The sequence below is a fragment of the Mustela nivalis genome, assembly GCF_964662115.1.
Source record: "Mustela nivalis genome assembly, chromosome: 7".
In the NCBI taxonomy this organism is placed as follows: Eukaryota; Metazoa; Chordata; class Mammalia; order Carnivora; family Mustelidae; genus Mustela; species Mustela nivalis.
In genome coordinates, this window is record NC_139026.1 from 3,569,024 (window position 1) to 3,583,823 (window position 14,800).

The 14,800-nt window shown below is 52.4% G+C and overlaps 1 protein-coding gene across 1 annotated transcript in view; it reads right to left on the minus strand.

The window, feature by feature from the left end:
- Positions 1 to 1,917: 1,917 nt before the first annotated feature.
- The window catches only part of ATXN10 (ataxin 10), a 159,685-nt gene continuing 146,802 nt past the window's right edge, over positions 1,918 to 14,800 (minus strand). The window contains exons 11-12 of the mRNA XM_082739628.1: positions 3,901 to 4,088; positions 1,918 to 3,139 (exon numbers count right to left, since the gene is read on the minus strand). Coding sequence (XP_082595754.1) covers positions 3,137 to 3,139; positions 3,901 to 4,088 — 191 coding nt within the window. The 3' untranslated portion in view covers positions 1,918 to 3,136. The remainder of the gene's footprint in view (positions 3,140 to 3,900; positions 4,089 to 14,800) is intronic.

Genomic DNA, 14,800 nt, shown 5'->3' on the forward strand with positions numbered 1-14,800 from the left:
AAGGGCACACTGGGCATAAAGAAAGAACGTATGTTACACTGTTGAAACAAAAAGAAACATTTAATGTCATGTTTCTACTTAAAGGTTTCAATTGGAGCAACAATGAATGATGACCAAAACTTTCAAAAAGTCATTTCCGCTGACATAATCGGTTGTGATGAGGAAAGTCCAAGGAGCGGGCTAACACCATCACCGCTACAGGTACAGAAAAGACTTACCTTTAACATTTATGTAGGTTATAGATGGTAAATTTGATTTGATGTAAAAAAAAAATTCCAAGTAAGTATATATAAAAATTTGTAGGAAGGAGCAAAATAGATATTCTAGCATACAAATGCAAGGGGGGGAAAGGGAATTTTGAAAACAAGGTTTCTAACTGAGTTCTCACACACAGGCCCCTGTGGCTGGAATGATCAGGACCGCGGACAGCACCCAACGTGCCCTTCGGTGGGGGGCAGGAGGGAGCCAACCTCCAAACGACTGGGTTTGTATGAGACTCTGAGTATTAGGGTTCCTCGTCAACTTCGCCGCATTTTACAGTTCTGTCTCAATTTTACTGACTCGCATGTAAAGACCAGCTCCTACGTGCAGAACCTGCTGACGAGGGAAGACGTATTTTCACGCCTCCCTCCTGCAGCAACTGCCATTGCTACGAACAAGGTCTTTGTTTATTCATTCGGGGAGGACGGGAATGAAAGGAGCGTGATGACATTTCAGTAACATTTAAATCCCAGGTGTTGGTAAAAGAACAGGATATTGATGCCTTCAGTAGATATTGGCTGTAAGACACACACACACACACACACACACACACACAAAACATGTTAATTTTTTATTTAAAATGTACTAATTGTAGCTCAAATGACCGCAACCACTTCTCTATGTTCAATTTTCGAAGATGGGCATCTCTTAGTTGTTTCCAAGCTCTGTGGCTAGATTCAAAAGTTACTGAACAAAAATGTATCTCTAGATCAGCTCCTCAAAAAACCTCATTAACAACCCTATGAGGTGTATTCACAGGGACATACACACACATATAAAATACGGACAAATTATAATAGCATATTATTAGAATGGTGATAGTAAGTATTTTTGAAATATTAACATCCTTGTTAACGCATTAAAAACCATTCTGCAAATACTTAGGACTCAGTATCAAGCAGAACAGGCTTCCCCCACTTTCTCTGATAACGAAACAGGCTACAAAATTGAACAGCTTTGTTAGTTTGCTCTTGGAAGCAATAATACAGCCACGGAACTTGCTGCGACCGTTCTGTCCCTTTACAAATGCTGTTAGGCTGGCCTGCCTTCCTTTCTTCTTCTTCTAAATGACCGATTGAGCTGGTGATTTAATCCTCTGCAGCAAGCATGTAAGACGAGGCTCTCAGAATGGCCAAGCCCCTGGCAGAGGACAGGGAAGCTGCTGGTCTTGCTGGAGGCTCAGCCAGCCAGGGCATCCAAGCAGCCACAGTGCAGCCGTCAGCATGTTTTCACTGTGCGAGTCCCACATTTCCCAGTTAGAAAACACACAGCCATTACCCCTTTCTGTGTTCCCACACAAGGCTCCCTTTTGTTTATTTGTGTTTGTTATCATATGGCTTATACCGACATGTTTGCTTGATTCCACTGGTGTGCACACATCACTGAGGGGGAAGAAAAAGAAATGTCTATTGCAAACTTGTTAAAAGGAAAAAGGGACTCCCACTGGTTTTTTTTCCTGTGGCGGGGGGGGGGGGGACCCTCTGTTTAGAGGACAGGACGTTAACTCTTTGTGTCCCGGGAAAGAATGACTTCTTCGTGCACTTTAAATTTTGCAAAAGGCTTCTTTACTGATGGAGTGTCATAAATGAGAGGGAAAAAACGTTATTCACAGATGACCACGATTCTAGAAGCTGACGTTTTTTCGGACATAGAGAGTACATTAGCACAGGGGACCACTTTTATTTCATTCTGAACATACTTGAGATGTTTTTACAAAAGCCATTTAAAGGACGACTACAAAAAACGTCGGAAGCACTTTACTCTGGAACGATCAGTATTTCGGTTAACGCTTCTGGCAGAATCTTTCTATTTTGGAAAATTCAACAGGAACTGTGCAAAATCTCTAGAGAGCTTACAGTAACGGGCTGTCCAGGAATGTTCATACATGACCTCCCTCCTAGAGCTTTTGTTGCTTACATCAATGACCTAAAATTCCAGTGCTCGTTTAATCCAGCTCCAGCTCTGAGTACGTATTTGGTGGGGTGGGTAGAAAGAGATGCTCAGAGATACAGGGTCAAATCTGCTCCCGCTCCCCAAAGCTACTTTAGCAATTCCACAAAGTGGAGCCGTGGCCAGACCTGGAGTGGCGTGCTTCAGGAGACCATGTCCTTGAAAGTGAATAGGACCAGGAATCTCTTTAATCCTGTGGTCCTGTCACAAAGTCCTCTTCACAGACGCAGGCAGCCCCCGGGAGCACAATGGCCCAGGAGGTCTCTTCCCGGGTGATTTGGAAAGAGAAGAGTTAATGGCCTGCACACTCTCCCCACTCTCTCCCCAGGGCCAGGCTCAGTGACAAGCACAGCCCAGTCCCTAAAATGAAGAGCGAGCTTCTCTATTCTTCAGCATCTCTCGAATTAATTAGCTGGAAATGAGTCTTGTCAATGTTTTGGAAAGGCAGAAAGGGTGAAAAGAGATTGCTAGAATTAATCACAGTGAGAAACTACTTCAACTGCCTGCCAGAGTGCGGAAAACCCAACAGGCAGAGAAGAAAAGGAACCGGGCTGATTCGCCATCTGAAGGAACAAATGGAATCCGATCAAATGCTCCAGGCTTTGCCAAATAAGGGATGCACCCTCCCTCGAGAAGAAGAATTTATTATCTGTTGCCACAGTAAGTACAATGTATTACTGAAACGCACACTGTATCCATGGGGACAAAGGCAAACCAGACAGTTTCTAAAGCAAAGAAACAACAGGATACTCAGGTACTTTCACTTTCGAGCTTACCCACATCGAACTCTATTATCTAAAGGAGTCACGTGTTCCTGAATTTACACTTAATAAATCTTCAAACACTTGCGATTTCACATACTGCAGAAGACGGAAAATCCAGGAAACAGATTCCAAAAATTCAGGTATTTTGATGGAGAGCCCATTCACTAAGAAGAAACAAAATAGAACAAAATGACAGATATAACAGATCTATTTTTAAGAGTCATCCAAGGCGGGTGGGGAAACAGCAGATTTTGGTCAAGAGCTGAGAGAGAAACCTGGAACAACTCGCCCAGCATTCGACAGGGAGATGCCTGTTCTCTTCACAGTAGCCCTCTCTCCACCAGAAAATCCAGACACTTTGACCATGTAAAAATTCTGATATGATTTTTCTATTGAACTTTTCAGACAACAGCAGCATAAAGCTAGGACAACAACAACCAAAAAACCCCCAAATTATTGGCAACTAAATTTCAGGCTTTCTTGGCCATTTTAGAAAGTAAAGTGCTCCCAGCCATATTCTCCAGAAATTCAAAAGATTCATCTGAATGATAAGGAAAAGGCAAATGTATGAACATTCTTGAAATGCATGTAAAGTAATGTTTAAGGGATATGTAGGGCTTTAAAATGCTTCATTAGAAGAGCAGTTTAAAATCAATCATCTAGGGGCACCTGGGTGGCTCAGTGGGTTAAAGCCTCTGCCTTCAGCTCAGGTCATGATCCCAGGGTCCTGGGATCGAGCCCCACATCGGGCTCTCTGCTCAGTGGGGAGCCTGCTTCTCCTCTCTCTCTGCCTGCCTCTCTGCCTACTTGGGATCTCTGTCTGTGAAATGAACAAATAAAATCTTTGGGAAAAACAAACAAACAAACCTGTCACAGGCCGAGGGGACAAGGCGTTGGGACCCAGAGGGGGCCCCGGCACACTCACCAGTGGTGGCGGGTCACTAGTAGGCTTCAGAATCAGCTTGTCGCCCCTCTTCTCCACCTCAAAGCCCATCTTTTTCAGCAGGGACGCGTCCGCCAGCCCCTGCTCCTCCATCTTGGCGATGAGGTCTTGGTTCTGACTGTTGTCCTCGGTGAGGTTGCGGATGGCGTACACCACCCACTGGGTCAGAACTGGGGGCCGAGTGAAGGAATCTGCCGACACGGTTCCCCGTGTCTGAGGTTCACGTGAGCGTGACGGGAAAGGGAGGGCAGGGACACAGCATCAGCGAACACGTTCTCACGGAGCGTGTGCTACGGACACGCCGCCCAAGAGGGAGTAATGAAAAAGCGGGAACACAGGCACTTACATGTGTGTCCCACGTGTGTGCGCCCGCGTGTATGCACCCACGTGTGCGCCCGCGTGACGGCCAACACGGGGAGGTACTTGATCGAGATTTGATGAATGAACGAGCAGGGAAGCAACATCGGAACTCTGATCGCGTGCGCGCGCGCAGAGACCCGTGGTGCTGAGCCGCCGGGGAAGAAGACACGACGGTGTCAGTCATGAAGATGCCAAGTGGGAAGCAGACAGGAGACTCGTCTTGCCCAAAGCCAGCTCCGTTATAAAGAACTGCTCCCTAGCAGTCAGCACAGAATTCCCCTCATTCGGCTGCACTTGAAGGAGGGAGCCAGAAAGCCTTTGAAGGATTTGCTGCGTCCTCTGGCCTGGCTGCACCCAGCCTTCATCTGCACCCAGCCACGTCTGGGCAGCATCGGCCACAGCAGAAGAAGACAGGACGGCTGTGTTAGTTAGCAAGGTCTTTTCTTGAGTGACCAAGAACTGTGTAAATCTCAGAAAAGCATTAAACCTACGTTGTTCTAGAAAAGACTGCAGAGAAACCGGGTACCAACTCATGGATCCAGGGACACAAAAGCGATGCCCAGAACAGCGGGCCTGGCACTCTCTGTTGGTCCAGAGGGGAACAGCAAACACCCAGGGGAGTAAACACTTTCTCTGAGAAAGCAAGACCTCCCTGCCCCCGATCGGATGGACGTTGGCAAGACAAACAGTCCCTTTCCCCTGACTGCCACATGCTTCCTGTGCCGGCATTTCTGATGTCAGAATGGGGTATCTGTGTCCCCCCCCCCCACGATGTATCAGACTCTTTAGCCTGAAGGTCCTGGCTCCCAGCACAGCGGCGAGGCCGGGCCCCTCGCTGGACATGAGGTTACAGAGAAAGGCTTCAATAAAGCCTGGGGCTCTTTCTTGTAGACTCTGAGACAGAATGCCAATCAAACTGCTTCCCCAGCCCCGTAACTTCCGAGTAAGACCGTAAGGAACGAGCCTCTCCACTCAGGTCAGATGGTGGAGGTGCAGGAAACACGACCTTCATGTTCAGGACAGATCTTCAGGGGTTTTACGAAGTTACTCCCTCCCAGTCCCTCTGACACGCCCACACTGGTTCACAATCCCGGCACGGCCTTCGAGCTCTCCCCTGATCACAGACGCTCCACGGTCCCTGCCCCTCCCGCCTGGGGGCGCGGGCAGCCCCGAGAAGAGGGTGAGCAGATGTGTGCTGGGCCAGTGACCCTCTGCTCCCTGGAGGTCTCTCATTAGGGGCACTCGTGAGGATAAATGACTAACCTGTTCCAGATGGCACAGAGTCGGAATGGGTGGTGCCCAGCTGATGCCGGTTCTGTAATTAGTCGTCACCCTTCAGTGGGAGAACATCCTTCTGCCATTTACCTGTCATTCTTCGCTGAGAAGGCCCAGCACCTTCGTCAGGGCTGTTATTTCCTTTCTGGAGACAAAAATACTCGAATGCACAAAGCCTAACTGTAACGTTCTCACCCTTTTCCACGATCACCGGACCCCCATTCTACACCAGTTTAGAAAGAATAAAAGGGAGGATTGTGGACAAAAACTTCTACCACGTTAGTGAATTTCTGAACCATGAATCATGTGCTGCAAGCAATTTCTCATCAAGAATAACATCACTCTACAGGTTCACCTCCTCACTTTTTGTATGGAAAGGGAGAAGCAGGGTCAGGAGACCTGACTGAAGGAGCCAACCACCGACGGGTAAACTTAGGCAAGAACAGATAGAAGACTGAACTATTTTAGCTCACGTGTCAAATTCCTGAATGCCAATGATAGGAAGCAAAGCACTTCTTTCTAAAGCTTCCTGGTAATTCACTGAAATGTGACTGAAAGCAGGAAACCCGAAACCCCCCTATATGCCCCAGAGCTCCTGGAAACGGGGTGGGGGGTGTGGCTCGGTCATGGAGGAACCGCGCCAGCCTTTCATGCTGCCAGGCGAAAGGCAGGATGTCTCTGGAGAATGAACTACCGCCCAGAGCGGCAGTGGTCAAACCGTTACTGGGCAAACGAGACCCCGGCCCAAGGGCCACCGCGTCCCTCTCCTGCCAGGCACCCTTGACACCAAGTGGGCTGCGAACACTACCAGTGACCTCGGTCTGCGTCTGTGCGTCCACCCAAACACCCCGTGAAGTCTTCCTGCGCAGGTGCGAGGCCTGCACGACGTGTGACCCCAGGAGTGCCATCTCCCCACTCAGCACGTGGGCGGGGCCGTGGGGACACGGCGGGACCCGCACAAACGTGTTTTTCTCTTGCTCTCAGGGTGGTTTCCTGACTCAGGGCTCTGCAGGCTGGAGGAAGGGGAAGATAGGAAACCCGTCCACATGCAGCCCAGGCGAGAAAGCTTCGTGCTCTGGGTCAGCAAAGGGTCGGGACAACAGCCCCCAGGAGGATTCCCACCACGTGGGCAGACGTCATGCTCCTGGTGCTGAGGCACCCGAGGCGTTTTGTGAAAATCCTGCCCCCGTGGCTTCGTAGCACCTCACCCTCACAGCGCCAGGACACTCCACACTGACACGCCCGCCCCGTCTACCCCCCGGGAGAGAGCAGCACAGACCTGGCAAGGGCGCTGCTGCCGGCGCGGCCAGCACTGCGCCAGGAACTAGACGCAAAAGCCGTGAACTTCTCGGGGGACAGACCCCCGGCACAGCCCCCAGATGGACAGCCTAGCAGACCAGGCGGAAAAGCCTGAAGCCTAAGAGGCATTTTTGTAGTTTTCCAAAGTCGGTGCTCAGAGGGCCAGAGGGCGGAGCAGGGCCACAGGCGGGAGCCGGCTCCTAGGCACACCTTGAACGTGAGAAATAACCAGAGGACAAAACCGCCCGCCTCTGCACTTAAATGCGCGCTTCACATTCTTATGTAAGGAAAATGGTACTTGTTTAAAAGAGGAGGATTTCATGGAGGCGGAGCACGGCGTCCCGCCACACACTTTTCCTGGCCAAAGAGGAAAGACGCGCTCTGCCCCTCCGGCCCCCGCGAGCGCCCGCACTCCGGGCCGGTGTTGTCTGGCTACAGATTAAGTGCCACACAGACGTGCTCGACTGGGCCCCGATTTCTCGGGAGAACATTCTAGGCCTGCTGTCTGGGCTCTCTCACTTAATGATAATTAAAAAACCAAATTGAGTGGTTGTGTCTTTCATAAAATTCGCTCTGAAAAGAGAAACACTGAAACACAGCCCTTACGGGCGGGCTCTCACGCACGAGCCCAGCTCATGAATATGCATGGCAGTCCTTGTTAGCGCCCTGAAAGCCCGGAGCCCTGGGCAGCCCTGAGTGTCACTAGGGAGATTAAAGCGAGTCCCAGTTAATATTCACATGGCCCTCTTGTTCCCGCTCTGAAGAGACAGACGGAAAGAAAGAGTGGGGGAGAAAACTAAACATCTTCCAAAGTCTAATCCTACCAACACGTGAAGTGCTTTATTGTGTGCTCAGCTTTAGAGAGACTGCTTCTAAAGTTTCCATAGCTACTGCAAATACAAGGCGTGAGCCTGGGAGCTACAGAGCTACCTTGAAAGGGCCCTGCCAGCAGCGACCTCGAGCAAGGACGCCACAGGGCCAGCCGGCTCCTCCGCGGAGGGCTCCGGTGTCTGGAAACAGGCACAAGCACAAAGACCGAGCGGCTCAGGACTGCTGAGCTTGGGAAGGTGAAGGCCGCTCCCGGGACCCGAGCCACGGCCCCGGGTTCAGAAAGACACAGGCCCAGCACCGAACCTTGTGGCTTGGCACAAGCGAGGTGATGAGGTGTTCACGGGCCACAAAAATGGGGGCCGGCAGATGACACGATCTAGGAAAAAATACCGCACAGCAAGGCTATTACTAGCTAGCACATGTATGTGTCAAATTCACTTTACAGATTATTTATTCGAGAGAGAGAGAGAGAGAGAGAGAGCGAGAGAGCGCATGTACACGCAAGCCAGGGAGGGGGAAAGGGCAGAGGAAAAGGGAGAAGCAGGTTTCCCGCGGAGCAGGGAGCCCGAAGTGGTGTTTGCTCTCAGGACCCTGAGATCCAGACCTGAGCTGAAGGCAGACGCTTAATGACTAAGTCACCCAGGCGCGCCCCAAATTCACTTTAAAGTCAGGTGAGTGTAAACACTAAAGCTGGAACTGTCCGACGAGGAAGACTCCCTCTAAGAAAGGCAGTATCTTTCAGTTACTGGACCAGAGGCACTTCCAAAGCCCTGTGCTGTATGGGAACGCAGGGGCTGGGGTGGAAGACAGGGACTCCCTTCTGGTCAAGCTCTGGCTCTCTAGCTGAAGATTGCTGAGAACGGAGGTCGGCAAATTAGGGTTTGTGTTTCTGTGCAGACACAAGTTTAGTTTTTGTATCTTTAAATGCTTGGGAAAATAATCAAGACTACTCTTAGTGTGTGACACGTGAAAATTATTTGAAACTCAGACTGCAGTGTCCAGAATAAGTAAAGTTTTATTGGTACGCAGCCATGCCCATTCATTTATGTACAGACTCTGGCTGCCTTTTTTGCTCCAACAGCTGAGCTGTGGGGCTGCGGCAGAGACAGGAGAGTGGGCACAGCCAAAAATACCTATGAAAAGGTTGGCCAACCTCTGGCATAGAACATGGAAAACATCAGTAGGTATCTGTTGAATTTTATAAATGAGCTTTTAAAAGTACTGGCATTAGGGGCACCTGGGAGGCTCAGTGGGTTAAGGCCTCTGCCTTTGGCTCAGGTCATGATCCCAGGGTCCTGGGATCGAGCCCCACATAGGGCTCTCTGCTCCGCAGGGAGTCTGCTTCCCCCTCTCTCTCTGTCTGCCTCTCTGCCTACTTGTGATCTCTGTCTGTCAAATAAATAAATAAAATCTTTTAAAAAAAAGTACTAGCATCGAAAAACTTACATTAAATTAAAATAATTTAAATATATTAAAAGATTTTGCTGATGTGTATACATATTATATGTCCTATCTAAATACAATGCTTTATATACTGTGTGTATATAGATGTATAATGGATACATCTAGATTTAATAGAATCTCTACTAGGCATATATCCAACAGACATACTGTATTTTAGAATCTACACTTAATTTTTGCTTCCAGGATATATTCCTCAACATTACTTGTAGACAACAAGCCCACGTATGGCAAGGGATTTATGTAGTGCCTAATAAAGTGTACTATTTCATAGAGCAGAGAGTATGAAAAATCTTTTATGAGGCTGGTCTGAGAAGACGACGTTCAGTGAGGCTAGTGCACTGTAAGCAGGCTTCCCCCCAAATCAGTACTAATCTTTGCTAAAGAGGAGGATGGTGTCACACAAGCTCCATATCTAAACTAGTATCTTCACAGAATTGGTAAAATTGCAGAATTTTTCAGAGTGCAAGAAGGGAGTTTAGTTTAAAACGGTTCGGGAAATGCTTTACGTTGCTAAAAACCAAAATACTTCTCAATATGTCATGTCTGCCAGCCCAAGACCCAGCACGGGCCGTGGCATCGGAGGAGCGCCTTCTCTTCCCGCTGCGGTGACCTGCTTCTGCCCTCCTCCGAGCCGCTCAAGCCCGAGGAGCCGTCCCCGTGTCGGGGATGGCGTGTTTGGGGTGGGAGGGGGCGTTCCCTGAGTCCTAACCAACCTCAGCCCCGCTCTCCAAGTCTTCGCTTTCTGAGGGAAAACGTGGCACTTCCCAAACTGCTGCCTGGGGACCCCTGGGCTCCCCTGAGCCTTCCGCGGGAGGAGGAGCTCACGCAAACCAAGGAGGACTTCCGGGTGCAGGCGGTGAAGGAGGAAGAGCCCTCGCGGCTCAGGGGCGTTGGGAGGGTAAGCAGGGGCCGAGCTGCGGAGGCAGGAGAGGTGGCAGTTTAGCCGGACGCCGAGCAGGGGAGGCGGTCGGGCAGGAGGTCCTTGAGGAGGGACAGACCCAGAAACCGCCACCAGCCTTCCTCCCCAAAGCCACCCACGCTTCTCCTGCACAGGCTGCCTCCACCTCCAAAGGACGACATAGGTCACCTCACTGCCCCCCCCCCCCCGTCTACGGTCATTACCTTCCGCTCTTCACACTCATGTGTCACTCAGCTAACGACACACTCTTCTCCATCAGAAAATTAGAGTAGGAGTCTCTCTAGCGTGGACTGTATCCGGGGGTCTCGCTGCTGGAAACCCGTATGCCCAATAACCATCGCAAAACCAGCCATTTGGCTCCCTCTTCCCTCTCCAAATCGTTGGTCGATCTGGTTTCTAACTTCCCTCCACAGTTTTGTATTTTAATATGAGGGAACATCTGTGGTTCCCGTGTCTCAGCGTCGTGCCAATTCCTGCTGCCCGGGCCCTGCAGTGTTTCGTGTCTTAACAGCATTTACACACGGATGGACGCGTCCTCTCTTATTTGCCAATTACCGGCTAGTTGTGAATCCCGGGAGTGGTAAAAACAAGAATGCTGCCGGAAGAGCCGGGCGGCGGGGGGCGGCTCCCTGCCGGGTCTGCAGATCAGAGGCCCCATCTGAAGAACATAGAGTAATACTTGGGGGTGGTATGTGCTCCGAGAAGGAGCAGCTCATCTTCTCGGAGGGAAGAGTCATCCCTGAAACACCATCTCTGAAAGCAGAGGCTGTCTGCCGGCCCCTAGATCCCTCGGGAACCGGGACTTCAAAGGAAGTACGGACGACAAGGCCCAGGAAAACAAACCAACTCGGACGGTTCGGTGTCCATGCAAATGTCAACCAAAGACATCCTCTCTCTGGGCCTAACCCAAATCGGCACTCTCTTACTCCCTCAGTGACTCTGAAACAAAGAGCACGTTCTCTGTCCTCAGTGCGCACAATTTACTTTCCATAAGTGGAGCTTTTCCAGGGCTGATCCGACAGTGACCACCTCACGGGCCTCCTCCCCTCTCCCCAGCCTGGACCGTGCCTCCAACCCCACATGGCCGGCCCCATGTCCTCGGCGGCAGCTCGCTCTGGGCCCTTTACAAATCCCAGATGTAGAAAGGCCCAACATACAAGATGAGCAAAGAAGACGTCGCTGTCGCCGTGACCAGCCGGCCCGTGCATCTGGCACGGGGGTGACGGGAAGACGACACCCGCCCTCCGTCACCACACGCACTCCCTCCCCACTCCAAAAGCTTCTGTGGCCGAGTGAGGGCCGCGCGGCAGGTACCCCACATCCACGGGGTTTGGTGGTAAAGGATCCTACGGCCCTGAGACTAATTTCGTCCATTACGTATTCTGGAATCATCTTACCAGCCACTTGAAAGCATAGTGTGGTACGAAGAGTCAGAGTCTGGCGTCCGTGTCACACAACAGGTTTTGGGATCAGAAACAACCAATACCACTTCTAACTTAAACCACATGAAGGGCTTCTGGGGCCACGAAGCCGTTCCATTTGTATCCGGGGCAGCCCTCCAATGTCGCTTCTGAGATGCCAGCCCAGCCCCCACATGCCGAGTGCTCGGCCGGGCCCGAACATGGTGGGCAGGGCCCAGAGACTCAATGGCACGGGGAGGATTCCTCTAGAGCCCCTCATGCTGGGTGTCCCTCCCCTCCGTGACCCCCCCCTCGGTGCCCCTTCTCAGGCTGCTGTCACCGGGAAAATATTTAGTCCTTCTGGGGAACGTGCGCACCTGTGTGCAGGGACTGCTGTCCTCGTCCCCGGAGCTCCCGGCACACAGAGAGAGACGCGGACTGGCTGGACGAAGGGCCGTGGGTGCCTGCCTGCTCTCTCCCTGGAGTCTTCCGCACCATTGGGACCATGTGTGAGACGTTACTGAGTAAACACATGCGGACACCCAGCGCTGCTCGGAGTTGGGCTTGGTGTTGCAGGGGGAGGTGGCCACGGCTGACGTGGAGACCGAGGCAGGAGAGGTTGTGCTGGCCCCCAAGATCGTGAAGCCCTGAGGACTGACCGCGTGTGAGCAGAGGGAGCGCAGCAGAGACAACCCAGAGGCCCCAGGCCCCGTGTGCTGGGCAAGAGGACGCTTGCCAGGTGCGCTGTGCCCTTCGGGATAAGGGACTCGCTGGGCCACTAGCTGCCTCAAATGAACTTCTCTTCAAACACGACATTACTGCTGCCTTTGACGTGAGCATGGCTGGGCTGGAGGACCGAACCCCAGCAGAGGGTCAGACCACTTGATCCTCTACAAACGCACCCCACCACAGGGGCGCACAACCACCCCATTTTACTGATGAGAACACAAGACACAGAGGCTCGAGCTTGTCCGCGGTCACACAACCAGAAGGGGCCAAGCCAGGGTCGGAGCAATGTGGCGACGTGGCTTCCAAGCACTTGCAAGCGGGCGCACAGGCAGGGGGAGAGGTCTGCAGGAAGGGCGGGTCTGCCTTCCTCACTCTGACCATGAGCTTCTAGACTTTGCCGATACCACCCGTTAAAAGGCGGCTAGGTTTCCTGACACTTGAAATCAGGTCCCTGTCTCTTCGAAGAAATCCCAAACAGGACAGGCTGGGACATACTAGAGCGACCACCTCTGTGAAATTACCTGGGAAGCGGCCAACGAAGAGTTCAAATTAAATTAGTATTTGGGGCAGGAAGAGTAAGTAGTGTCATCTACATGACGGAGACCAGGGCTGGCCTAGCGCTGACGGCGTCCCACGTCACGGAGGCACAGCTAAGGGTCAGAGATGCTGCCGAGCTACTGAGGCTTAGGAGAAGAGCGAACAGTGTGGGGTTCTGGCAGACGTGAGACGAGAGACAGCGGGCACGGAGAGGCAAGGAGGCTTCTCCTACTGTGTACACTAGGCACCGAGCATCTGTTGCCACTGTCCTTGGCCCAGATGTCACTAGTCACCTGGGGGCAGTCTGCTCCACAGGTACCCCATGGCCGTCCTGCGCGCCTCTCCCCTGCTCCTTGCCACACTCCAGAAAGTCAGCAGGGGGGCCCTCCCTGCAGATGCTGGGTGGCCTGCTGCAAACCAAGCAGGGGAGGGGCTGGCGGCTCTCATTCCTGCCGTTGGCTTCTGTTTCCACCACTGACATGCGAGCTAAGAGCGGAGCGCAGAGCCAGAAGCTGGCTCCTCCTTGTTATGGGAGGAGCTCTGCTGGATCCATTTCAAGGTGACGGCGACCTCCAGCAGACATTGATCATGTGCAAATACCTTCCACAGTTACTGGAAATAACTACCATGGACCCTCCAGATGATATAAAGGCCATAGTTGGTTGTGACGGCGACATTAAGTTCTAAAGCTCCTCCTGGACACTTGTCTGTCTTAAAGCTTCGAGAACACTGGCTACTTCACCTTGGGGGTAAAATCTCCTTCAGTTTCAGACACCTAATACCCCAACACGTTTTTCCACCTCTACACCAACATGCTTCTTGAGCACGACCCCGGAACGAGCACAGGGTGTAGACACAGACAAGCGGCTGGCCCCACAGCCGGCTTCCGGAGAACTGAACCACCATCTAGTCACCCACGCAGCAGACGGGAAGACACTGCATCCGTGCGGGGGACACCACAGCTCCCAGCATGGTCACGTGCCTGCCCCTGTAGCACCCACATTCCCGAGACCAACGCATCGGACAGGAGTGGTGGAGGACGCGTGAGGAGGCACTGCCAGGCTGAGGCCCACGGGAGACAAAGAAACCGGTCACCTAGTCACCTAGCGAGCTCGGGCAGACGGCTGGGGGCTGCGCACAAGCCCGTGGCGCCAAGAAACGTCGAGGGGGCCCCTCAGTGGCTGGAGCGAGATGTACGGGGCCGAGGTAGGCGGACACCGCACCTCCTAGGCGTTCAGGAGACGGTAAGCCATCTCTGTTTTATTCCAGTACAATTAGAAGCCACGGCAGGAGCGAAGCAGAAAATTCAAGACACACTCCTGGGCAGCTGTGCGGACAGCGGTTTGGAGAGGCAAGTGTGGGAAGCTGGGGGGGCGGGTCCATGAGGGGACCCCAGGGGCCAGAGGGAGGTTGTGGAACAGGACAGGCCTGGGCTCAAATCCCAACGCTGCCATCTCCAAAGATGCGGGACTTTGGGCAGTTTACACAAGCTTGTCAGGGTAAAGCTGCTTGGGTCATCTGCAGGGACAGCACCTGGCGCCCAGCACTGTTCAGGGACAGCAGAGGGCCCCGGGCAGGCTGTGGAAGCCCGGCTCCTGTCTGGCCTGGGGCTTCATGACCCCTGTCTCAACTTCTCCTATTTAGTGAGGGGACGACGACATTCCCCAGCGTGTCAGAGGCTAATCCAGGACTCAGACGAAGCTCTTGGCTCCCGGAGTGAGAAAGTACAGGTTCTAAAGGCCATGCCTGCTCTCACCAGCAGAGCGCAGAGCCATGGTCGGTTACAAAACCTTTTTGCCTCCACTTCCTCTTCTGGAGAATGGGGTCCTGACAGGCTCTGTCTCACAGAGTGCTCATGGGGTTTAAATAAAATCCTGAGGCCCGGGATGCAAGAGGCTAGCTCTGCTAGACACACGGGCCGGCCGCCACTGCCTCTGCTGCAGGGAGCCCCCGTGCGGTCAACGAAGCTGGGCCACAGCGAGAGCTAGACTCGCCGGTGTCAGGAAAAACCCCGTCATTCAACTGTCAGAAGCAGTCAGTTCTCTGACTGCTACCCACGGGACTGCTC